Source organism: Orcinus orca, chromosome 19, assembly GCF_937001465.1.
Source record: "Orcinus orca chromosome 19, mOrcOrc1.1, whole genome shotgun sequence".
Lineage (NCBI taxonomy): Eukaryota > Metazoa > Chordata > Mammalia > Artiodactyla > Delphinidae > Orcinus > Orcinus orca.
Window position 1 is genome coordinate 10,755,047 of NC_064577.1, and position 24,991 is coordinate 10,780,037.

Here is a 24,991-nt window from a genome sequence, read left to right on the forward strand (position 1 = left end):
TGAGGACGCAGCAAGAAGGCAGCAGCTATGAACCAGGAAGAGGGCCCTCGCCAGAAAGTAACCATGCTGGCACCTCCAGAACTGTAAGCAATAACTTTCTGTTGTTGATAAGCCACTCAGTCTGTGGTATCATAGCAGCCTGAAAAGACTAAAACAGTTGTTTCCATTTAATTTTGGGTTGACTTTCTAAATTAATACTTAGAAGGAAGTAAAATTTTGTCAGTTATTCTTAAATACGTATCTGCTATTAGTTCAACATGCACATTTTCAGTAAACCCTGGTCTCTATACTACCAGCAACTGGAGAAAAATTACCTCTGACCTGGAGGAAAGGGGAAGGAGGATTTTTAATAGGTTCATGAATAGGGCAAGTCTCATGGAAATGAACTACAGAAGATGCCTGATGTCCTTCACATGGGTTGAAGCTTATGATGAATTCTCTGGAAATCACTTTTCCTGTATGCAGAGCAAACAGCTGCTTGCTGGTCTTTCTGTGGCGAATTAGCAAATTCTCTAAGAGCTTTGAATTTAGGAGGGGAAGGAGGAACTAATATCCTACTTTCCTGCTGGAGTTCTGAATCTTTTCATTGATTGGCGTGTGTATGATGGGGCTGGGAGCTCCGAAAAGAACTTGAGAGTCTGGCACGAATATTTTGGGAAAGGAAGGATAAAAGACAATTTTAGTTCCATCAGACTCCCTCTTTCCCTGCTTGTATTACAGGAGCAGACCATGTCCTTTGGGATAGCAACTTTCTGAGGAGAATGTATGATTGTCATAGAATATATATCTTTCTTTTTCTGTGACACAAGATGATCACCAGTATCCTTCTCAACATTCAGATTTTGTGACATCTGAATGACTCATCTCAGAGGCTCAGTTTCTTCATCTGTAAATTGGGGATGATATCAGTATCTACTATATAACATCAGTTATTCGGAGGATTAAATAACCAATATTTGTGTGCACCTCATTAATTTTAAAAAATGAAATACTTTCCTTGAAGAGCGACTATTATTGTGGCAGAGAAAGGGAAACGCGTGTTTACTGGAAGGAAATACTGTTAGCAGGACAAGAAAACCATGGTTGTTAGCCAAAGTTAAGGACCCACGGAACCGTACACCCAGTCCTTCACTGTTGTCGCTCCGGACCTTTTTCCGGTTGTACCTCGGACCCTGCTCTCCCCGCCCTCGGGAAATGAAATCCTGATCACGCTGCCAGTGCATGCTGGGAGTTGGAGTCCCCTTTCTAAAGGCTGCGGGTGGCGGTGATATCAGCGGCGTCGCCGGGAGCCACCAGCACGTGGCGGGAAGGGGCGGCGCGCGCTAGCTGTCGGCTCCCGGGAGCGGCAGGAGCTTCCCGCTTTCGCGCCTCCAGTCGTGTTGCCCTCCCGACATGCCCGAGGAGGCGGGCTTCCCGCCGGGCAAGAGATTCCGGCCGGGCGCCGGGCCTTTGAGGCGCGCCGGGTCCTGCCCTCACGGGCGGCGAATGGTGATGCTGCTGACCGCGGGCGGCGGCGGCGGCGGCGGCGGCGGAGGTGGCCGGAGGCAGCAGCCACCCCTGGCCCAGCCCTCGGTCAGCCCCTACCGTGAGGCCGTGGAGCTGCAGCGCCGGAGTCTGCCCATCTTCCAGGCGCGGGGGCAGCTGTTGGCCCAGCTCCGAAACCTCGACAGCGCCGTCCTCCTCGGTGAGTGACCGCGCCGGCGCGTCCTTCCTCTCTCCCCGTTCGAGCTCCGCGAGAACAGCTTTTCTTAGGTGTTTCTCCCCGTCTTTCACTCGTTTCTACAACAAACCTGACTGCCTTTTCTGTTCGGGGCCAGGAGAGGGGCCTCGGAGGAGTCAGACAAGCCCGTTCTGGAGGTGCTCACAGCCGGTGCGAGTGACTCGCGCCTTCGGCAAAGACTCGCCTTCTGTGCGGAAGGGTAGAGGGACGCAGCGGGAACTTTGGGAGCTTGGAAGAGTGGATCTGAGCCAGTCAGGGAGGGAGGCGTTGGACGCAGAGGAGAGAGCCTGCAGCATAAGAGACAAAGTGGAGGCGAGAGACGGTCCGGTCTGACGGAAGTAGCAGTTTCTGGTGCACGAATTAAGAAGCAGAGTTGAGGGCCGGGGACCAGTTACAAGGGGCTTTGATCCCCAACGTTTAAGTAAGAGGAGCTCCTGAAGGACCGAGAGGATGAGCCTCCAAAGAGGTGAAGGAGATCCAGGAGAGCTGATAACCTAAGGAACAGAGTTGTAAGAGGAAGGGAGTGAACAGATGCAACAATGAAAATGGGGACCCAAAAAGTGCCCACTGGATTGGATGCGAGGTATCAATTGGGGATCGAGTTGAGCGCTGTTTCGGCAGAGCTCTGGGAGCTGATTTGTCACTGGGCTGAGGAGTAGGTAGGAGGTGAGGGCATGAAGGCAGTGGGAGCAGGCTTCTGTTTTGACAAAAAGGAGGGGGACCTAGAGGAACTTCCAGATATTCATAGGTTCAGGGGAAGAACTCAGTAGAGAAGGAGGTTGAAGATGCAAAGCGGGCACTAATAGAGCAGAGACAGAGGGCATGGGGAACGGGGGCCCTTGGCAACAAGGGCTAGATGCAGAGCGGGCCTGGATATCCAAGAGGAGGATGGATATCCAAGAGGCTGGGGGGCTGGAGAAAGGAGGTAAGAATGGGGGTGACTGCAGAAAAGCTTGCAGGGGGAAGTGGCGGGAGATCACCTTTGAGGACTTCACTTTCCTATGAAGTAGGCACGGGAGCTCTGATGAGGATGGGCGTTACAGGGTCCTTGGGGAGGACGGGGACAAAAGAAGGGCTGCAGAAACAAGAACAATGATCAGCGGTGGTGCTGGTGCTCAGGTGCATTTAGCCCCACGGCAAACTCAGGTCAGTGTCAGCACAGTTGGGTTAGTTTACTATAGCAACGCTCAGTTTCTTGGTGTAGGAGCAAAAAAGATGGACAGGGAGACATTGATCCCGGTTTGGGTTTTGCCTGATGAACTCAGCAGGAGTGTAGAATAATCAAATTCTTCGTCCGTGATTTGTGTCTGGGTCAGGAAGGATGAGCAGTCAGAGGGGAGAAAATGGAAGAACCACGGGACTGTAGGACTCTGTGAGGTCAGGGAGGGGTACTGGTAGCTGTGGGGGAAGGGATGCACAGGTTTACAGTTCTTTGTTGTGACTGGGCACTGGGAAGGGAACACAGGAGGGTAGGAAATAAGGTTGGGTGCTTACTGTATGCAGATGCTCAAGTACATGGAAGAGACGGACAGGCCATCTCTGCCCCCCAGGGGCCTCTGATATTGGAGGGGGACAGAAACGTTTAAATGCTTTCACACAGTGTAGGGTGATCAGTGATGGACGAGATGAACAAGGCTCTAAGGAACACAGAGGAGGCGGCGCAGCCCCTGGGGGGAGAGTTTGAGGTCTAACGCATGTACAGTTTGTCACGCAGGCAGCGTGGGGGCAGATATTTCATAATAGTGTGGGCAAAGGCAGAGGGTTTGAAAGGAGGCGGCTGGCTGGGGAATGGTGAGGAGTTAGCTGTGGCTGCAGTGTAGAGCAGATGTCTCTCTTCATGGCAGTGCATTTACATCTCGTTTATCCCTTTGAAAAGTAGGACATTTTTATATAACGTTTGTATTCCATTGTATGTTCTTACTATACTGGTTACTGTTGCTGACCACTTACGTTGTTTCTAATTTTTGGGTGTCATGAGCAAAGTTGACTAAAACTCTTTTGAAGCTGTATTTTTATACACATCTTTATTTCCTTAGAATCAGTTCCTGCAAGTGGAATTGTGGGTCAGAGGGTACAACATTTTAAAGATTTTCCTAGTATAATGTGGCCCTCCAAGAAACAATCCTAATTAACACTCTGCTGGCAGTACATGTGGGTACACATTTTCCCATGGCTTTATCAGCTTAGAGTATTTTCTTATCTTTTCCTTCTGACTTTGATCTGTTTTGTGAAGTATGTTTCAGTTTGCATTTTTTTTAAATTTTGATGTGGACCATTTTTTTTTTTTAGGCTGCATTGGGTCTTCCTTGAGGTGCTTGGGCTTCTCATTGCGGTGGCTTCTCTTGTTGCGGAGCATGGGCTGTAGGCGCGGGGGTGTCAGTAGTTGTGGCGTGCAGGCTCAGTAGTTGTGGCTCGTGGGCTCTGGGGCACATCAATTTGCATTTAAATGAGACTTTTTTCTTTCCTAGGGGAAACTGGCTCTGGGAAGACAACGCAGATCCCTCAGTACCTGTATGAAGGGGGGATTGGCCGCCAGGCCATCATTGCCGTGACCCAGCCTCGTCGAGTGGCTGCTATCTCTCTGGCTACCAGAGTCTCAGACGAGAAGAGAACCGAACTCGGGAAGCTGGTACCTAACTTCCTTCTTTACTGACAGTTCTTGGTCCCCTAACCCCCGCTCCCGGCCCCCTGACTTTTATTTTTCTGAACAAGACTACTTATACATCTCTAGCTTCTTTCTTGCCACAATTGTGTCAGCCTCTCTCAGAGTTCTTTACCAGTTCCTAAGAGATCAGAGGGTCTGTCAGTCTCACTTGCTTTGCTTTCAAAATCTGTTGGCAACTTGGATAAATTAGCTGTTTTTTTTCTGAGCACTTTTTTTTTTTGCGGTACGCGGGCCTCTCACTGTTGTGGCCTCTCCCGTTGCGGAACACAGCCTCTGGACACGCAGGCTCAGCGGCCATGGCTCACGGGCCCAGCCGCTCCGCGGCATGTGGGGTCTTCCCGGACCGGGGCACGAACCCGTGTCCCCTGCATCGGCAGGTGGACTCTCAACCACTGCGCCACCAGGGAAGCCCTTCCTGAGCACTTTCAAGGCTTCGGTAACATCTGCTAAGTCTTTTATCTACATTTCTTTCTACAAACTTGTAAGCATTTTTCTAGTATATAGGTGGGTGTTGAGAATGAGTCCCAGAACTGTATATAAGTCAGATTTATTCGTGTTTGTGTGGGTGTCTACCCATTTGACTTAAAAACGTCTTGGACATCTTTTCATATGTGTACATAGCTTCACTTGAAACTATGAAGTAGCTGGGAGGAGGAGGCTAGTTTTAAATTCTTTGTAGTGTTTATCATCATTGCAGTTGAAGGCGTGTGTCCATTGCCTTGGGAGCAGGGCAGGGTCGGAGTTGGTCCTGTTCGCTGCGATAGCACCAGTGCCTGGCACCGTGCTGGATACACTGGGTGCTGAACACACGTTTGCTGAGTGAATGAGTGATCTCTCCACACAGGTTGGCTACACGGTGCGCTTCGACGATGTCACCTCGGAGGACACCAAGATCAAGTTCCTGACGGATGGCATGCTTCTGCGCGAGGCCATTTCAGACTCCCTGCTTCGGAAGTACAGCTGCGTCATTTTGGATGAAGCCCATGAACGGACTATCCACACGGATGTGCTCTTTGGGGTGGTGAAAGCTGCCCAGAAGAGGCGAAAGGAGCTGGGGAAGCTGCCTCTCAAAGTAGGTGCAGCCTGTGCTGCTGAGGGACCCAGGGCAGTGGGCATGGGGGGGCGCGGGCCTCCTCGGCAGCCTTCAGGGCTCAGCAGGGGCACAAAAAGGCTGGTCCAAGCTTGTCCCCATCCTCCGCCCCTGTCTCGCACACAGGTGATTGTGATGTCGGCCACGATGGACGTGGACCTGTTCTCCCAGTATTTCAGCGGAGCCCCCGTCCTCTACCTGGAGGGCCGGCAGCACCCGATCCAGATTTTCTACACCAAGCAGCCCCAGCACGATTACCTGCACGCGGCCCTGGTCTCTGTCTTCCAGATCCACCAGGTAGGCACCGGGGTGCAGATTCCTGGGAAGGCCTGTTTGACCTCGAGCATTCAGCCTTGAACAGAAAAGCTGCTGAACGAAACCATTTTGTGAGCTGTGTCCTGAAGTTGAATATGGAGTTCGTTTGCCATGTCCATATTTTTATCCTTTTTCTCAGTGTCTTTTTTTTTTTTTCTCTAAAAAAAATAATTCAACCCTGACCAGCATCTTTCCTCAGCTGAGCCAGAAAACGTCCATATGTTAAAGCAGTGGCTTGCAAGCATATTTTGATTGGAACCCCCAATAAGACACACATTTTATATTGCAACCCAGGACACAATGTGTAGAACTGAAGTGAGTCTTAGGAAACACAGTCTCCTTTTACTACATGTGATGTCCTCTGGTATTTGCTGTCTCATTGAAAAAAAAACAAAAAGTTGGTGTATTAACCAATAATGGGTTGCAATTTAGAGTTTTCTTAAAAAAAACAAAAAACTGTACAGAGAAACATTTCAAATATTTTTTTCATTTTATTAAACGTTTACTTAAAAATTCGAGTGATTAAATCTCATTTTTTGGTTTAATTTGTATAATATCGACTGTTTTTACCTTTCCATTAAGTTTCTGAAAAAATCTAGAAGCCAACTTTTGAAAGCTAATTTTTATTTTAAGCTCAGTGATGAGTGTATAGTTTAAAGTTTAAAAAGTCAAGTACTTAGTTCTAAAAAGCTCATAAAAAAAAACAGGAACTGCTTTCACTTTCCCAGCCCAGATCCTGCTCTTGAAGGTACACCTTCAATTTCTTAACTGTTTCCCTTGGATGTTACTTTCCTGTTTCTGAAACATCCTCTCAAATGATCATATCAGGGGCTTCCTTGGTGGCGCAGTGGTTGAGAGTCCGCCTGCCAATGCAGGGGACGTGGGTTCGTGCTCCGGTCCGGGAAGATCCCACGTGCCGCGGAGCGGCTGGGCCCGTGAGCCATGGCCGCTGAGCCTGCGCGTCCAGAGCCTGTGCTCCACAATGGGAGAGGCCACAACAGTGAGAGGCCCGCGTACTGCAAAAAAAAAAGATCATATCAGGATGTCTTTTTTTTTTTAAATTAATTTATTTATTTTTGGCTGCGTTGGGTCTTTGTGGTTGCACGCGGGCTTTCTCTAGTTGCGGCGAGCGGGGGCTACTCTTCATTGCAGTGCGCGGGCTTACTGCGGTGGCTTCTCTTGTTGCGGAGCGCGGGCTCTAGGCGCACGGGCTTCAGTAGTTGTGGCTCGTGGGCTCCAGAGCGCAGGCTCAGTAGTTGTGGTGCACGGGCTTAGTTGCTCCGTGGCATGTGGGATCTTCCCAGACCAGGGCTCGAACCCGTGTTCCCTGCATTGGCAGGCGTATTCTTAACCACTGCGCCACCAGGGAAGCCCCAGGATGTCTTTTTAAATCAAATATCAGTCTTTACAATATTACGACCCTACGTTGTGCACCATCGCAGTGCCTTGTTCCTTGTTCCACATAGTCGTACAAGTTTTCTATGTACGTACAGCCAATTTTTCCCCAAGGGTTCTAACATCTATCACATGCCAATCATGAATATTTTTTATGTGTTAAAACACAGTCCACTTTTTCCCGGGTCCTTTATTTATGCTGCTTTTCTGCTCCAAACAGGTTGCTCTCCTAGGTCTCCGCACAGCTGTCCTCTTGGCTCTTCCCTCTGCCACCCTCCTGTGTTGAATCCCACGACAGCACCCCGTGTCTGCCCAGCCTCCTGGCCGCATCGGGTGGAGGAGGGGACTGGGGGGTTCAACCACACTGTACTCAGACTTCCAGCGGACACTTGGGTCCTCATGCCGGCACAAGCCCCCGAGGCTCGCTCTGAGCCCGAGCCTTTGTGGCTTCTCCAGGGAAGTGGGCGCACCACTTTCCTACCACCCCGTCTGTACGCTCCCCCGTCAGGACTCCCTCTGCCCGGCCAAGTCACTCACTTCCCGCCCCGTCTCTTCATCTTTCAAAAATGGGTTGAAACCCTGTCTTCCTGGGCTTACACCCTCGCCGTCATTTTGATAGTATTTGGAGAAGGTCAGGGTGCCTTGTTTAGCTGCTAAAAGCAAACTTGAGATGAGGATTTTTCATGAATAGTGCCTGCAGTGCCCTCAGGTTACATGGTAGCTTTGATGAGCCCTCCCCTTGATGAAGCTTTGACTGTTGTAGATTTTATTCTGGGAATTCCCTGGCAGTTAGGACTCAGTGCTTTTTACTACTGGGGCCCGGGTTCAATCCCTGGTCAGGGAACTAAGATCCTACAAGCCACGCCACCAAAAAAAAAAAAAAAAAGATTTTATCCTTTCTGTGTGTGCGCACCTCTGAACATTTGTCCTATTAATACCGGGCTAAAAAACTACATGCACACGTATAAATACATAGATAATAGATATATGTATTCATGCATAGACATATATATATATATAGACACATACACATGCACAACATATAGATAATTATTAAACATTTTTCAGTTATTTTGCCAAACAAGTACTCTACAAATTAATGTATCTGAACAGACGTCAAAGAAAGATTGGATCAGTGGGTGTGCAGTTAACACATGTTCTTCTCTTTGCGAGGTGAAGGATCCAGTTAAGCCTGGGATCTCAATCCCTTGTCCACGTTCAGCGTGCTTTGGGGTTTATGAAAGTACACTTGATGGCCTCATTCAATTAGGGCTCCTCTTCCAGCATGAGTGCTTCCGGCCATTTCCGTGAATCAGGATTTCCCCAAGTTGTCTCTTTCGTCAGTTCCATCTTTCAAGATGATTATGAAAGGAAGGCAGCTTCATGCAGATTTTATTTGCTTGCCTGATTGTGCTTTTCATGGCATTGTTCTCGCTGCAAAAGCAATCTGGCCATCTTTCTTCAAAATCTCCTTAATTCGTTTTTAAACATAGCTGGCTAACTCGAGTACGTTGCAGCCGTGCGTTCTCGGTGTGGGTTTTCTCCCAGGGGAGACACCAATGTTTAGGCTCATTTATGTCTCCAGAGTTAAGAAAAATAACTGACCGTGACCATTGTTCTCTGCAACCTGTGCTCCTGTCAAGGCCTAGTAATCCCACTCTGCCTTTTCTGTAGGAAGCCCCCTCCTCTCAGGACATCCTGGTGTTCCTCACTGGGCAGGAGGAGATCGAAGCCATGAGCAAGACCTGCCGGGACATTGCCAAACACCTCCCTGACGGCTGCCCCTCCATGCTGGTCCTTCCTCTCTATGCCTCCCTGCCCTACGCCCAGCAGCTGCGCGTCTTCCAGGGGGCCCCGAAGGTGAGTGCACCCCTTCTTCTGCCCAGCCCCATCCCTGGGTACCCAGACGGATGCACCAGTGGGGCCTGTGCTCCTGTCAGCAGGCTCCAGATAAGGTGTGTGGGATGGGATGTGCAGGGACCACACACATAAACTGGAAAGACGCAGGAGGGTAATGCGGGGCTGCAGACACAGCCCTCCCATGGTCAGAACAGGGAGACAGCTGTCCGGGGGTGAGGGAGAGGCAAAGGCAGAAGCCAGGGGCTCAGTGAGTGACTCTTCCAAGGTCCACCGTTAACAGAGCCTGTGTCCACAGTACGTTCCTTGGGTGCCCATGCTGTGCCAGGCACTGTGCCAGCACTTGACACATACTGTCTCTCATCCTCTCGAGAACCGCAAGGTGGGCCACCATCCCAGTTCCAAGGCCCCAAGGGGTGAAGTGACGGTTGCCCAAGGGGCACAGGAGGTAGCTGGCAGGGCCAGGACTCCAGCCCACATCTACCTGCTTCTGAATCTTGTGCCTCTCCCACCACATCTCATTGCCTCAAAATAAACTTTTAAGGCTGAAGCATTCCCCACACCCTACCCCGCCCCGCCCCGCCCCGCCCAATTTAGTGACCAGCCATCAATATTAATGACTGTCATAATAAAAAAGTCATCTCTTCTTGCTCATGAGTGAGTTGTGACAATTCACGGTGAGGAATGTGTTTTAAAACTTCTGAATCATATGTGTGTCATATGGCTCTTTGGTTTTCTTCCTCCTTTTAGGGCTGTCGCAAAGTGATCATTTCAACCAACATCGCTGAAACCTCCATAACCATTACAGGAATAAAATATGTAGTTGACACGGGCATGGTTAAAGCAAAGAAGTATAACCCCGGTGAGAATTTGTAGCTCCTGATGTCTCTTCTCTGTGTAGTGAGCAGCCTGTGTCCCAGTTTCCCCCAGATGATTGTCTCATGTCCGTAACTACCTGAGATTCGGGTGGCAGCACCACAGTCTAGCAGTCAGGGCCAGAAAGGCACGTGAGGCAGGAAAGAAGAGCCCAGAAGTGGCACACCTGGGGACAGATGGTCAGGGACCTGGGCAGAGGGCATGCAACCCCATCAGAAGGTAGGCGAGGATGCTGGCTCTCAGGCCAGGGACAGCCTGATACCACATCAGAGGCTTCCTCGGAAATGACATCTGAGCTAGGCTGGTTTGACCTCCAGTCTCCCAGGAAGGAAGCAGACCCCCCCAGGCTGGGGCGAGGCACTAGCTGTTTCCTGAGTGTGTGCAGTGGGCAGCTTGCTTGAAGTCATTTTTATTCAGGTCTGTTTTCTACCTTGCTTTACTCCACAGAGGATTTGAGGCAGCTGAAATTATGGCTCCCGAACGTTTAATTGAAATGCACTGCTAAGCCTTCAAGGGTGCTGTCATTCATGTGTGTCTCTGGGGACCACGTATGTGAAAGGGCTTGGTTCTCTAGTGCCTGGCACAAAATACACCTTTATAAGAAAATCGGTCTCATTCACTCCTAGGCGTAACAGCATTACATTGTCTCTCTTTTATAATAGGGCAGGAGGGAGGATGCAACACACAGGGGACTGGAGGCATTTCATTTTGGGGTCATCGTTTGATGTGGGACCAACCATCCTGGTTTGCTGGAAACTGTCTCAGTTTTAGCACCGAGAGTCCCAAGTCCTGGGAGACCCCCTCAGTCCTGGGCAAACGGGGTTGTGGTCACCTGTGATCGAAGCCAAGGCCTCTGAGATCTACTCTCCTGGGTCCCTGCCCCAAGCACGAGGTCCTTCTGATGTTTTAGTCACAGGTTTCACACGGTGTTCACAGCAAAGGCCTTGCTTCACCACAGACCGGTCTGGTTTCGTGCTTTCTGACGCAGGCTGGAGCTCTTCTGGACTCGTGTGTCACAGAGAGGGTCCCCGTGTGTCACAGAGAGGGTCCCCGGCGGTCTGAGCAGTGCCTCTCATTGCCCACGCTGCAGAGTTTGTTCATGTGACGAGCAAAGCACTAACACGGGCCATTCTCCCACCAGACAGTGGCCTGGAGGTGTTAGCTGTGCAGCGGGTGTCAAAGACTCAGGCCTGGCAACGCACAGGACGGGCTGGCAGAGAGGACAGTGGTATCTGTTACCGGCTCTACACGGAGGATGAGTTTGAGAAGTTTGAGAAGATGACGGTGCCAGAGATCCAAAGGCAGGCCCAAGGGGCTCCCACACCTGCCCTTTGTCCCGAGGCTTCTGTCCCTGTGGCCCGTATCCTCCAACTGACTCTCCTTGGTGGGCGGCTCTTGCCTCGCCGGCTGGGGGGTCAGGAACACCTGCGTGAACCACCTGCGTCTCTCACACTTGCAGGTGTAACCTGGCGAGCGTGATGCTGCAGCTCCTCGCAATGAAAGTCCCAAACGTGCTCACCTTTGACTTCATGTCCAAACCATCTCCAGGTAGGTGGGGTCTTTGGGAAGGTGTACAAAATGGACAAAAACAACCAGTGGACTCCAAAAAAAACCAACCAGGTCTTCCAGCGGTCTCCTTTTGTTTAGTATAATTTGGTGGATAACAACCTTAACTCTCAGAGAAGAAACTCAAATCATTAAAGGAAAGATGCGGTGCCGTCAGCACCATCGCGGTGCACAATCGGCGGCTTCATGTAGGCATCACGGGCGGGTTCCGAGACCACAGGAACCAGTGAAGGTGGTCGAGGGGGTCCACAGGATACTGCAAACCTAACAAAATCGTACTTTTGCCAGCAAAAGCACTGAAAAGATTAAGTTTCTTTGCTCTTGACCGGAATTTGATGGGCCCCTGCCCTTCACTGATAATCTCTCCATGTTGGAAAAAAAAATAATGGGGAGTTTTAATGATGGTAGCTTAGTACTTGGCATCTCTTCAACATATACCATTTTCTTTTTTTTCCTCTCTCTCCTTTTTTTTAAGTAAAGAAGCGCAACTGGTTAAAAAAGTAAACAGTCGATGGGTATACAGGGCCCCTCTGTGATGTCAGTTTCCCTCCTCTACAGCAACCGCTGTGAACATTTCCCAGTGTCTTCTAGAGAAAATCTTTGCAAGTACATATAGTCTTTTATTTATTTATCATATGAATTTTATTTCATCAGTCCTTGGGCACGTATATTCCATCCTCCTCCCAGACTGGGGTGCCTGCAGAAAGGGTTGTGATTGGGTGTCTCCAGCCCCAGGTGCAACAGCACTTATGGGCCATTCACGCAGCTTTCCAGCACTTCTTCCAGAAACAGGCCAAGAGCAAAGGCACCAGCCTTCAAGACTGAGATCAACTTTGCTTTTTTTTTTTTTTTGGCTGTACAGCTTGCGGAATCTTATTTCCCTGACTGGGGATCGAACCCCGGCCCTCCGCAGTGAGAGCATGTAGTCCTAACCACTGGACCGCCAGGGAATTCCATATAGTCTCTTTTTAAAACACAAATAGCAACACACATTGTGCACTGTTCTACACTTTTTTTTTCTTTTTCTTGCTAAATCTCTACATACAAACGAGGCACATTCCTGTCAGGTGGAAATACCGAAGCCACACCTGTGCATCCGTTACCAGGGCTGCAAAGCCTCCGGAGGCTGCCACACTCCCCACCTCAAGTTAACCACCTCCCAGGTTTTGTCCGTGAATCCCTCGCTTTTCTTGAATATTTTATTCCATGCACGTGCATTGTTTCGGTTGGCATGTTTATGCCTCGATTTCCCAGTGACCTTCCCTTTTCGTTCATCATGTTTTATAAGGTTTATGTCTGATGCATTTTCATTACTAAATATTGTTCTAGTCTATGAATAAACCAAAATGCATTTATCCTTCTACCGATAGACATTGGCACATTGCTTTTTCTTTTTTTTTTTTTGTCCCACCACCACTATCCCCTGCCACTTTCCCCCCTTGGTGTCCATGTGTTTGTCCTCTACATCTGTGTGTCTATTTCTGCCCTGCAAACCTGTTCATCTGTACCATTTTTCTACATTCCACATATATGAGTTAATATACGATATTTGTTTTTCTCTTTCTGACTTACTTCGCTCTGTATGACAGTCTCTAGGTCCATCCACATCTCTGCAAATGACCCAATTTCATTCCTTTTTATGGCTGAGTAATATTCCATTGTATATATGTACCACATCTTCTGTATCCATTCGTCTGGCATGGGCATTTAGGTTGCTTCCATGTCCTGGCTATTGTAAATAGCACTGCAATGAACATTGGGGTGCATGTGTCTTTTTGAATTATGGTTTTCTCAGGGTATATGCCCAGTAGTGGGATTGCTGGGTCATATGGTAGTTCTATTTTTAGTTTTTTAAGGAACTGGATTCTGTTCTCCATAGTGTCTGTATCAATTTACATTCCCACCAACAGTACAAGAGGGTTCCCTTTTCTCCACACCCTCTCCAGCATTTGTTGTTTGTAGATTTTCTGATGATGCCCATTCTAACTGGTGTGAGGTGATACCTCATTGTAGTTTTGATTTGCATTTCTCTAATAATTAGCGATGTTGAGCAGCTTTTCATGTGCCTCTTGGCCACCTGTATGTCTTCTTTGGAGAAATGTCTATTTAGTTCTTCTGCCCATTTTTTTATTAGATTGTTTGTTTTTTTAATATTGAGCTGCTTGAGCTGTTTATATATTTTAGAGATTAATCCTTTGTCCGTTGTTTCATTTGCAAATAGTTGCTCCCATTCTGAGGGTTGTCTTTTCGTCTTGTTTATAGTTTCCTTTGCTGTACAAAAGCTTTTAAGTGTCCCATTTGTTTATTTTTGGTTTTATTTCCATTACTTTAGGAGGTGGGTCAAAAAAGATCTTTCTGTGATTTATGTCAAAGAGTGTTCTTCCTATGTTTTCCTCTAAGAGTTTTATAATATCTGGTCTTACATTTAGGTCTTTAATCCATTTTGAGTTTATTTTTGTGTATGGTGTTAGGGAGTGTTCTAATTTCATTCTTTTACATGTAGCTGTCCAGTTTTCCCAGCACACTTATTGAAGAGACTGTCTTCTCCATTGTATATCCTTGCCTCCTTTGTCATAGATTAAGTTGACCATAGGTGTGTGGTACATTGCTTTTTTCACTTAATGTATTTTACAGATCATTTTCCCTCTGTGTAGATATTTATTACATTCTTAGAATTGCATCTTTATTCTTTAATAGGCAATGCATTTTCATGGTTCAGATTTAAAAAGAATAATATAGTAAATAGTGTCCTTCTCACCAGGGGCCTCTGAGGCACCTGGTATTTCCATTGCTGTGTGTGTGCGTCTGGAGATGCAGGTCCCTGTACGATGTCCGAGTGTATCTGGGGGTGAAATTCATAAGTGTAACTTTGCTGGGTTTCAGATTTACACACATATTGCCAAATTGCAAGCCACTATTTAAAGAGAGTTGAGCTGAAGACAGTGTTGTGCTTAACAGCTTTGTAAAGCACCTCATGGGGACAGGGTGGCTGTGGTCTTTGCTGTGGTTTGACGTAGGCTTCTCAGAAGTGCCCTGAAGTAATGAACTAGCTCCAGCTTCGTCCTGTTCTGAATGTTCGACTCCTTTTTATGTCTTTCTTTAGATCACGTTCAGGCAGCCATCGCCCAGCTGGAGCTGTTGGGTGCCCTTGAAAACAAGGATGGCCAGCTTACCCTGACTCCAATAGGAAGAAAGATGGCGGCTTTCCCGTTAGAACCCAAATTTGCCAAAGTAAATGATATCCTCTCCTCAGTCCCCTTTCTGTGTGTTACGGGTCAGCCATCCCAAAGGAGACTCCTTAACCCAGTGCTTCTAGATTAATCTTCACTTTTTCTCTTAAATAATTATTAACGCCTACTTATTAACGCCTAACTCTGACTTACGCTCAGTGTGGGATTCAAGCCATATTAAGTCATGAGCCCTACCCACATGGAATCATGCGGGGAAGGCAGCCCTCTGTTTTACAGAAAGTAGAATAACATACGTAGTCATGGTTTTAGAAACACCTGCCCCTTAAGGCTTTACAAGGGAAGCTGCAAAAGCAATATGTGGAAATACTTTATTCAGAAGCCAGGAGAAAACTAGGCTTACACAGTTTTTAATTGTGATTTGCAGACCATCCTCCTGTCCCCCAAATTCCACTGCACGGAGGAGATACTGACCATCATCTCCCTGCTGTCAGTGGACAGCGTTCTCTACAACCCCCCCTCCCGGCGGGATGAAGTGCAGGCTGTGCGGAAGAAGTTCATATCCAGCGAGGGCGATCACATCACCCTGCTTAACATCTACCGGGCCTTCAAGAACACAGGCGGAAACAAGGTAGGCCTTGTCTCTTTCCCCTTCTCAAACGATGCCTCCTTTTGGGCCTGTGAATGGCAGATGTCATTTCAGAAATGTCTGCGCGCAGGGAGGTTACCAGGGAAGGCATGATTCCCGTCTTTCCCTCTGCTTATGTTTAACTCATACCTAACGTTGGCCAGTTCGTTAAGTATTTGTTGACCCAGTTTCTTAGCTACAAAATGATTTGTTTCCCCACCTGCCCCTAACTTTCTTCATAGCAGATTTTGCTTGTATTTCAGTTCCCTGGACCAAGATGGAAAATGGCTGTATTTTCTTTCACTTATCAGTAAAATAAAACAGAATAAAATCAGTCATTGGAGGGAGTTCCCTGGTGGCCCAGTGGTTAGGATTCCGGGCTCACTGCCATGGCCCAGGTTCAATCCTTGGTCAGGGAACTGAGATCCCACAAGCCGGGTGGCGCGGCCCACCAAAAAAAAAAAAAAAAAAAAACAGTAATTGTGCTATATATAGCATGCATGCTTTATCTGTGCTTTAATGCAAAAAAAATAGCCACCACCCAGTTTTGGTAGTTATAAACATTTTGCTGTATTTGCCTCAATTTATTTTTAAGGAAATAAAATGATCTGGACACAACAAGAGCCCTGAGCTGCCCCTTTTGCAGTCCTTCCTCCCTTCTGTAACCCCAGTCACGTCTGTCTGGGTCCTGGTGGGCAGCAAAGTGCTTTCACTTTGTATGCGCAGGCGTTGTATGCTGTAAATGCTTCTTCATGCTACCTTTTTGCAACTTGTTTCCGTCTCCTCACCTGTAGTGCCCATCCCGTCCTGGTCTCTTGTGCACAAGGGGGAGAGTTGCTCTGGGGTCAACACCCAGGAGTGGACCTGCCGGTCTTCAGGCAGCTGCATCAAGCTTTCCCAGCTGGCATGTGCGTCCACAGAGCTGTCAGCACCTCTTTATCCTCCCCGGAGTAGTGTAGAGGAGTTTCGATTTCCACCAGCCTCTCCAGCTCTTAGTTGAAAGGACTTTTCGTTTTTGCCACGTTGAGGGATATGAAGTACTATCTCAGTTATTTGAAGCTGCACTGCCTTGATTCCTCAAGAGACCGAGAACCTTTGCTTAAGTTTATTGTCATTTGTAGTTAATCTTCTGTGAGTGGTCCATCCATGTCCTTTGTCGTTTTTCTACTAGAGTATTGGTCATTTTCTCACTGATTTGTAGGAGTTTATTTATTTATTTTTTAATATATTCTGGAGGTAATCATTCTTTACTGGGTGTAGTTATGCAGATATCCCAGTCATTAGCTTTTTTCATCGTGACTTACCTATGGAATTTTTTGGTTCTACTTTAGTTTAAATTTTTACTGTTTTCCTTTATGGTTCATGCTTTCTGCTATAAAGATATTTTCCTGTATTTATTTTTGGCAACTGCAGTTTTCCGTCTGAATTAGAACAGTGTTCTAAAAATTATGCTGGGACTTCCCTGGCGGTCCAGCGGTTAAGACTCCATGCTTCCACTGCAGGGGGCACGGGTTTGATTCCTGGTTGGGGAGCTAAGATCCCGCATGCCGTGTGGTGCGGCCCAAAATTTTTTTTTAATTAAAAATAAAAATTGTGCTATGTTATTTTCTTTATAGAAATGAGAGGACTGTGACATCTCTTTTTTTCTCCTATTCAGGATTGGTGCAAAGAGAATTTTGTCCACAGCAAGAATATGATGCTGGTAGCTGAAGTCAGATCACAGCTGAGGGATATCTGCCTAAAGGTATTCTTCCTCCTGGTGTTCACTGGGGGGCTAAGCTGTCACTTTTTTCTAGGTGAAAAATTTCAGGTTGCTTATTGCAAGTGATTGCCAAAAAACTCTCTCATTGTAGGAAAATTTTTAAATAAGAAAGTAAAACTTACCCACAGCTCCACCTCTCCCCAGTTTGGTCTGTTTTTTCATAGCCCTGTTTTTATTTTATTTTATTTTTTTTATTTATTTTTTTTTTGGCGGTACGCGGGCCTCTCACTGCTGTGGCCTCTCCCATTGTGGAGCACAGGCTCTGGACACACAGGCTCAGCGGCCATGGCTCACGGGCCTAGCCACTCTGTGGCATGTGGGATCTTCCCGGACCGGGGCATGAACCCGTGTCCCCTGCATCGGCAGGCGGACTCTCAACCACTGCGCCACCAGGGAAGCCCATAGCCCTGTTTTTAAATGAATTTTTTACATCATTAGTTACATTGTATGTATAATTTATATTCAGCTTTTATAAACTTTAAAAGTGTTTTCCAATGTTATTAGAATTCTTCTTAAGGTTTGTTTTTTTAGTGGAAATATCTTTGTTATTTTTATTCAGATTACAAAAACCGTGCATAATTGTTACAGATTGATACAGTGCAGAAAATAGTGATATATAATGCAGAAAGTGTAAAAGTCTCCTTAATCCTGCCCCTCCAAAGGTAAATAATAGTCTGGTGTAGATCCTTCTAGAATTTTTTCCTGTGTATGTATGTTTTTATAGATGTGTAGGTATACACATATACATGGATACATATATAAAATTTTCTTTTTTTTTCTTTATTTTAATAGATTTTTATTGGCGTATAATTGCTTCACAATACTGTGTTAGTTTCTGTTGTACACCAAAGTGGATCAGCCATATGCATACATATAGCCCCATATCCTCTCCCTCTTGAGCCTTCCTCCCATCCTCTCTATCCCACCCCTCTAGGTCATTGCAAAGCACCAAGGTGATCTCCCTGTGCTATTCTGCTGCTTCCCACTAGCTGTCTATTTTACATCTGGTAGTGTAAATATGTCGATGCTACTCTAAATCACCCCAGCTTCCCCCTCCCACCCCGTGTCCCCAAGTCCATTCTCTAGGTCTACATCTTTATTCCTGCCCTGCAGCTAGGTTCATCAGTACCATTTTTTTTAGATTCCATATATATATGTTAGCATACGGTATTTGTTTTTCTCTTTCTGACTTACTTCACTCTGTATGACAGACTCTAGGTCCATCCATCTCACTACAAATAACTCAATTTCATTTCTTTTATAGCTGAGTAATATTCCATTGTATATATCATACCACATCTTCTTATCCATTCATCTGTCGATGGACATTTAGGTTGGTTCTGTGTCCTGGCTATTGTAAATAGTGCTGCAATGAACATTGTGGTACATGTCTCTTTTTGAATTATGGTTTTCTCAGGGTATATGCCCAGTAGTGGGATTGCTGGGTCATATGGTAGTTCTATTTTTAGTTTTTTAAGGAAACTCCGTACTGTTTTCCATAGTGGTTGCATCAATTTACATTCCCACCAACAGTGCAGAAGGGTTCCCTTTTCACCACACCCTTTCCAGCATTTATTGTTTCTAGATTTTTTGATAATGGCTGTTCTAACTGGTGTGAGGTGATACCTCATTGTAGTTTTGATTTGCATTTCTCTAATAATTACTGATGTTGAGCATCTTTTCATGTGTCTCTTGGCCATCTGTATGTCTTCCTTGGTGAAATGTCCATTTAGGTCTTCTGCCCTTTTTTTTTTTTAAATTTATCTATTTATTTTTGGCTGCATTGAGTCTTCGTTGCTGCGTGCGGGCTTTCTCTAGTTGCTGCGAGCGGGGGCTACTCTTCGTTGCGGTGCGCAGGCTTCTCATTGCGGTGGCTTGTCTTTGTTGCAGAGCACAGGCTCTAGGCGCGTGGGCTCAGTAGTTGTGGAATGCAGGCTCTAGAGCTCAGGCTCAGTAGTTGTGGCACAAGGGCTTAGTTGCTCCACTGCATGTGGGATCTTCCCGGACCAGGGCTCGAACCCATATCCCCTGCATTGGCAGGTGGATTCTTTACCACTGAGCCACCAGGGAAGTCCTTCTGCCCATTTTTTAATTGGATTGTTTGGTTTTTTGATATTGAGCTCCATGAGCTGTTTGTATATTTTGGAGATTAATCCTTTGTTGTTTCATTTGAAAATATTTTCTCCCATTCTGAGGGTTGTCTTTTTGTCTTATTTATGGTTTCCTTTGCTGTGCAAAAGCTTTTATGTTTAATTAAGTCCCATCTGTTTATTTTTGTTTTTATTTCCGTTACTCTAGGAGGTACATCAAAAAAGATCTTGCTGTGATTTATGTCCAAGAGTGTTTTTCCTATCTTTTCCTCTAAGAGTTTTATAGTGTCTGATATTACATTTAGGTCTTTTCCACTTGGAGTTTATTTTTGTGTATGGTGTTAGGGAGTGTTCTAATTTCATTCTTTTACATGTAGCTGTCCAGTTTTCCCAGCACCACCTATTGAAGAGGCTATCTTTTCTCCATTTTATGTTCTTGCCTCCTTTGTCTTAAATTAGGTGACCATATGTGCGTGATTTTATCTCTGGGCTTTCTATCCTGTTCCATTGATATATATTTCTGTTTCTGTGCCAGTACCATACTGTCTTAATTACTGTAGCTTTGTGATATAGTTTGAAGTCAGGGAGCCTGATTCCTCCAGCTCCATTTTTCTTTGTCAAGATTGCTTTGGCTATTCAGGGTCTTTTGTGTTTCCATATGAATTGTAAAATTTTTTGTTCTAATTCTGTGAAGAATGCCATTGGTAGTTCAATAGGGATTGCATTGAATATGTAGATTGCTTTGGGTAGTATAGTCATTTTCACGATATTTGTTCCTTCAATCCAAGAACATGGTATATTTCTCCATCTGTCATCTTTGATTTCTTTCATCAGTGTTTTATAGTTTTCTGAGTACAAGTCTTTCCCCTCCTTAGGCAGGTTTATTCCTGGGTATTTTATTCTTTTTGTTGCAATGGTAAATGGGATTGTTTCCTTAATTTCTCTCTCTGATTTTTTGTTGTTAGTGTATAGGAATGCCAGAGATTTCTGTGCATTAATTTTGCATCTTGCAACCTTACCAAATTCATTGATTAGTTGTAGTTTTCTGGTAGCATCTTTAGGATTTTCTGTGTATAGTATCATGTCATCTGCAAACAGTGACAGTTTTACTTCTTCTTTTCCAATTTGTATTCCTTTTATTTCTTTTTCTTCCCTGATTGCCATGGCTAGGGCTTCCAAAACTATGTTGAATAAGAGTGGACATCCTTGTCTTGTTGCTGATCTTAGTGGAAATGCTTTCAGTTTTTCACCATTGAGTATGATGCTTGCTGTGGGTTTGTCCTATATATAGCCTTTATTATGTTGAGGTAGGTTCCCTCTATGCCCATTTTCTGGAGAGTTTTTGTCATAAACAGGTGTTGAATTTTGTCAAAAGCTTTTTCTGTGTCTATTGAGATGATCATATGGTTTTTATTCCTTAATTTGTTAACGTGGTGTATCACATTGATTGATTTGCATATAGTGAAGAATCCTATGGGATGAAGCAAAAGCACTTCTAAGAGAGAAGTTTATAGCAATTCAATCTCACCTCAAGAAACAAGAAAAATCTCAAATAAGCAATCTAACCCTACACTTAAAACGACTAGAGAAAGGAGAACAAAGAAAACCCGAAGTCAGTAGAAGGAAAGAAATCATTACAATCAGAGGGGAAGTAAATGAAATAAAAATGAAGAAAACAGGGCTTCCCTGGTGGTGCAGTGGTTGAGAGTTCGCCTGCCGATGCAGGGGACACGGGTTCGTGCCCCAGTCTGGGAAGATCCCACATACTGCGGAGCGGCTGGGCCCGTGAGCCATGGCTGCTGAGCCTGCGCGTCCAGAGCCTGTGCTCCGCAATGGGAGAGGCCACAACAGTGAGAGGCCCGCGTACCGCAAAGAAAAAAGATGAAGAAAACAGTAGCAAAGATCAATAAAACTAAAAGCTGGTTCTTTGAGTAGATAAACAAAATTGATAAACCCTTAACCAGATTCATCACGAAAAAAAGGGAGAGGACACAAATCAATAAAATTAGAAATGAATAAGGAGAAATCACAACTGACACCACAGAAATGCAAAGGATTACTACATGCCAATTGAAACTGTAATTAAAACTCTTCCAACAAACAAAAGTTCAGGACCAGATGGCTTCACAGGTGAATTCTATCGAACATTTAGAGAAGAGCTAACACCAATCCTTCTCAAACTCTTCCAAAAAATTGCAGAGGGAGAAACACTCCCAAATTCATTCTACGAAGCCACCATCACCCTGATACCAAAACCAGAAAAAGATATCACAAAAAAAGGAAATTATAATCCAATATCACTGATGAACATAGATGCAAAAATCCTGAACAAAATACTAACAAACAGAATCCAACAACACATTAAAAGGATCATACACCATGATAAAATTTTCTTTTTAAAACAAAATGTATAACACTTTGTTTTGCAATTTGCTTTTTTCCACTTGGAGTACTTCTTGAATACTTTGTGTCTAGGCTGTCTTGCAGTGCCTGCATATGTCTATCTCGTTCTTTTTAGTGACTTCATAGCATTTCACTGTATTCACTACAGTTTATTTAGCCAAGCCCCTAATGGATGATTTAGGTTGTGCTGTAATCATCATCTTCCTACATAAATGTCTGTGCTCTGGTACACATAGAATGAACTTTTAGATGGGGAGTTTAGATTTTCATAGACATTGCCAAATCATCAACCAACAAGTTTCCTACGAGCTTATAGTCCCTCTTAGAGGACATAATGTTTATATATTCAATGGCTATGACGCGCCACATTTTACCTCAAAGGTGGGCTTGTCTGTGTTCGCGTTCTCCTGTGTTGAGCACTGAGAGAGTGTCTACTTTTTGCTGCTGTGAGCAACTCTGTGGTGACTGTCTTCGTGTGTAAGGCGTCTTTTGAGACAGCCCGCGTCGCGGACCATCCGCACATCCCTAGGGGACAGTTGTCACCCTTACCCAGGCCTGTGCCTGATGCCAGCGGCCCATTGTTAGCACTAGAGTGACTTCTTCTCATAGTAGCGTGCTGTGTTCTGCATTATACCATTTTCGAACCCTTCTTGTACTTGAACAGCTCTCCTGCCACACCATCCCTTGGCTGCGTGAGTTCCCTCATTTTCTATTGACAGTAGAGTGGTGCTCCTCCAGCAGCACTGATCTCAGGTGTTGCAGGCAGCCGCCCGGGTGTCAGCCTCCACCATGGGCCCTGCACCCTGGACTGCGCTGGGGGCACGTGGCTCCATCCACCACGGTTGGCGGCACAGTACTCACGTCTGGGGTCTTCTCCATGTCTCGCTTCCTCCCGAACCAGATGTCCATGCCGATCCTGTCATCGCGAGGGGACACAGAGAGCGTCCGCCGCTGCCTGGCGCACAGCCTCTTCATGAGCACCGCCGAGCTGCAGCCCGACGGGTCCTATGCCACCACGGACACCCACCAGCCCGTGGCCATCCACCCCTCGTCCGTCCTCTTCCACTGCAAGCCGGCCTGCGTAGTATACACGGAGCTGCTCTTCACCAACAAGTGCTACATGCGCGACCTTTGTGTGGTGGACGCCGAGTGGCTGTACGAGGCTGCCCCCGACTTCTTCAGGAGGAAGCTGAGGGCCTCCAGGAACTGAGCCGCCCGGGGCGGGAGCTGGGCCGCAGCTGGCCTCGCCGCGGACTCTCAGGCTGGCACCCAGAGAGGCCGCGGTCGTATCGGGCGGATTATGCCCAGCCTCTGGGAGCTTGAAAGCATCTTTGTCTAAACTCCTCAAACTGAACCACACAGACATGCAGCGACCTTGGAGACTTCAAAATGATGCTTTCAGTTCTTGCTGGGCGACTTTGGGTGACTTAGTTAACTTCTGAGCCTCAGTTTCCCTATCTGCCAAGTGGAGGTGATAATAATAATACTTACAGGGTTGGGGTCATGAGGCTTAGAGCAAATGGAAGGAAAGTACCCAGAGCTGTGCCTGCCCACGATAAACACGCCGTGGATCGTGAGCCGTGGAGCTCGGTTGCTGTTACTGCTTTTCTACATGATGTGAAGCAGGTACAACAAACCCCGCTGAGTTCCCAAGAGTGAGGGGGGTCATCTGGAAAGGGGCCCACCAGATCTCACAGAGCTGTTGACCTTGGATCTATTTTAACTTCTATCTGCATACGGACTTTATAACAGAAAACACAAGAGATTAACTTCGGTTTCAGGAGGGAGGTGCTTTGGGGCCGTAAACACTTGAGCCTAAGGTGCGTCTCTGAGCTGAGCTTACGGCATTTCTCCTCTGGCCCTGCGGTGGGCGGAGGTGAGAACACAGGCAGCTTTGGCTCATCCATCACCTCATCTAGTGTTTATGTTCTTTTATCTTATTTATTTCCTATGATCATTTTTTCCTTCTTAGGGACCTGGGGACAGCCTGGCTTTGCCACTCGCCCCTCTCTAGCCCTCATTTTCCATATTTGTCAGAGGGGATTAGAGGGTCTCCACAGTCTCTTCCTGTTTTCATATTTTGAGGAGGGAAAAGACACCAAAAGTCCTTCTTAGCTATTTAATTATCAAAAGCAAATAATCTTTCCCCAGAGAATGCTATGCCCTAGAAGACGCCAAGATTTAGCCCTTTTATTGTGCTTAATTGGTCAGAACACACATGTGCAGTATTTTGGTTATTCCTTTACTTAATAGAGGCCTAGGATGTTTAGGGTTCAAAAGGTATTGGTAAAAGAAAATACAATTTTTAATAAAATGTTCAAAAGGTATTGGTAAAAGAAAATATTGTATTTTTAATAAAACGTTCATCATGCTGGTAAAAAATTGGGAGTGGGGTAATTTATTATGTTCCTCAGCAAATTATATAGAGGTATTCTCTGGGGCAAGGAAAATTTAGCTTTCAATCATTTATGTCCAGCTCAAGTACCTGAACCGTTTCAGGAAATGTATATTTTTTCTGAGCAGGAATAAGGGGTAAATAGCGTCTATGTTTCTGTACAGAAATATGTTTGTCACTAACATTCTGGTAGAGTTTTCATACAATAGTTTTTTATTGGGCTTTTTAAAAAGTTAACTTTTAACATAGCTGCTCAGGGATTAAATCAGATTGGAAAAGCCGGTCTGACTCTCCGTATTACTGCAAAGAAATACATGGTTGTTTACATGGAGCTGCAGGGGATAGATAAGTACACTTTAAACTTTCTTAAGGAAGTTAAATGTTTCACAGTGATGTTGCAATCTAACCTTGAGCTACTCTTTTCAATCCTACAATCTCCAGTGGTGTGCCACCTTTTTTCCAACCTGTGAAATCCATATCTAGGTGAATCACTAGCTCCCTTGAGTAGCTTCATGTAAATAGATGCACTCCAAGCAGATCACACGCCTCAGATGTTTGTCTTCTGCTTCTAGTAATCATGGAGTGTGAAACCCCCAGAGCAGCATAGATCTAAGAACTGCCAACACCCAGTTCTTGGTAAAAACCTTTGGTAAAGAGATGCCAGAATGGAGACAGGTTTTTGCTCTGTGGATAAGACGGATTATGTACTGTGATGCATAAATCCATTTAATCCAGCTGTGAAGAAATGCTTAGAACTGTGGCCAGGCATCTAAGATACCATTCCTTGTGCATAGAAGGAAACACTGCACCTGTGGGGAAGCAAGAATTTTATTATATTTTATTTGATCAGAATATTATAACTTGCAGCAAAAAAAAATCTAGTTGGTTCAGGTTTATGTTGTATTTTGAGAGTCTGTTCTTGTTCAAACAGAGATAGCTCTAAAGAAGCACTGGCTCTTGTATATAATGCTCAGATTTGCACATGACTATCAAGTCCATTAAAAGTGAATCTTGTACATGTGTGAGGCTTCTTTCTTGGGT

The 24,991-nt window shown here is 45.9% G+C and overlaps 2 protein-coding genes across 3 annotated transcripts in view; both read left to right on the plus strand.

Moving 5' to 3' along the window:
- The first annotated feature begins 1,187 nt into the window (after positions 1 to 1,187).
- Positions 1,188 to 24,972, plus strand: DHX33 (DEAH-box helicase 33). 2 transcript variants are annotated; one of them, XM_004266997.4, is made up of 12 exons: positions 1,188 to 1,684; positions 4,189 to 4,349; positions 5,230 to 5,457; positions 5,602 to 5,772; positions 8,860 to 9,045; positions 9,793 to 9,904; positions 11,060 to 11,219; positions 11,378 to 11,466; positions 14,588 to 14,715; positions 15,100 to 15,303; positions 16,958 to 17,044; positions 22,457 to 24,972. In XM_004266997.4, exons 1-12 carry the CDS (start codon positions 1,393 to 1,395, stop codon positions 22,763 to 22,765), a joined length of 2,127 nt encoding a protein of 708 aa, XP_004267045.1. In that variant the 5' UTR covers positions 1,188 to 1,392; the 3' UTR covers positions 22,766 to 24,972. The 2 variants fall into 2 exon arrangements, with proteins under 2 accessions (XP_004267045.1, XP_033279018.1); XM_033423127.2 differs by lacking the exon at positions 1,188 to 1,684 and adding an exon at positions 2,049 to 2,303.
- ZNF594 (zinc finger protein 594) overlaps positions 4,595 to 24,991 on the plus strand; it is a 258,800-nt gene continuing 238,403 nt past the window's right edge. Inside the window, exon 1 of the mRNA XM_033423122.2 lies at positions 4,595 to 4,762. The gene's annotated coding sequence lies outside the window, so the exon portion shown is untranslated. The remainder of the gene's footprint in view (positions 4,763 to 24,991) is intronic.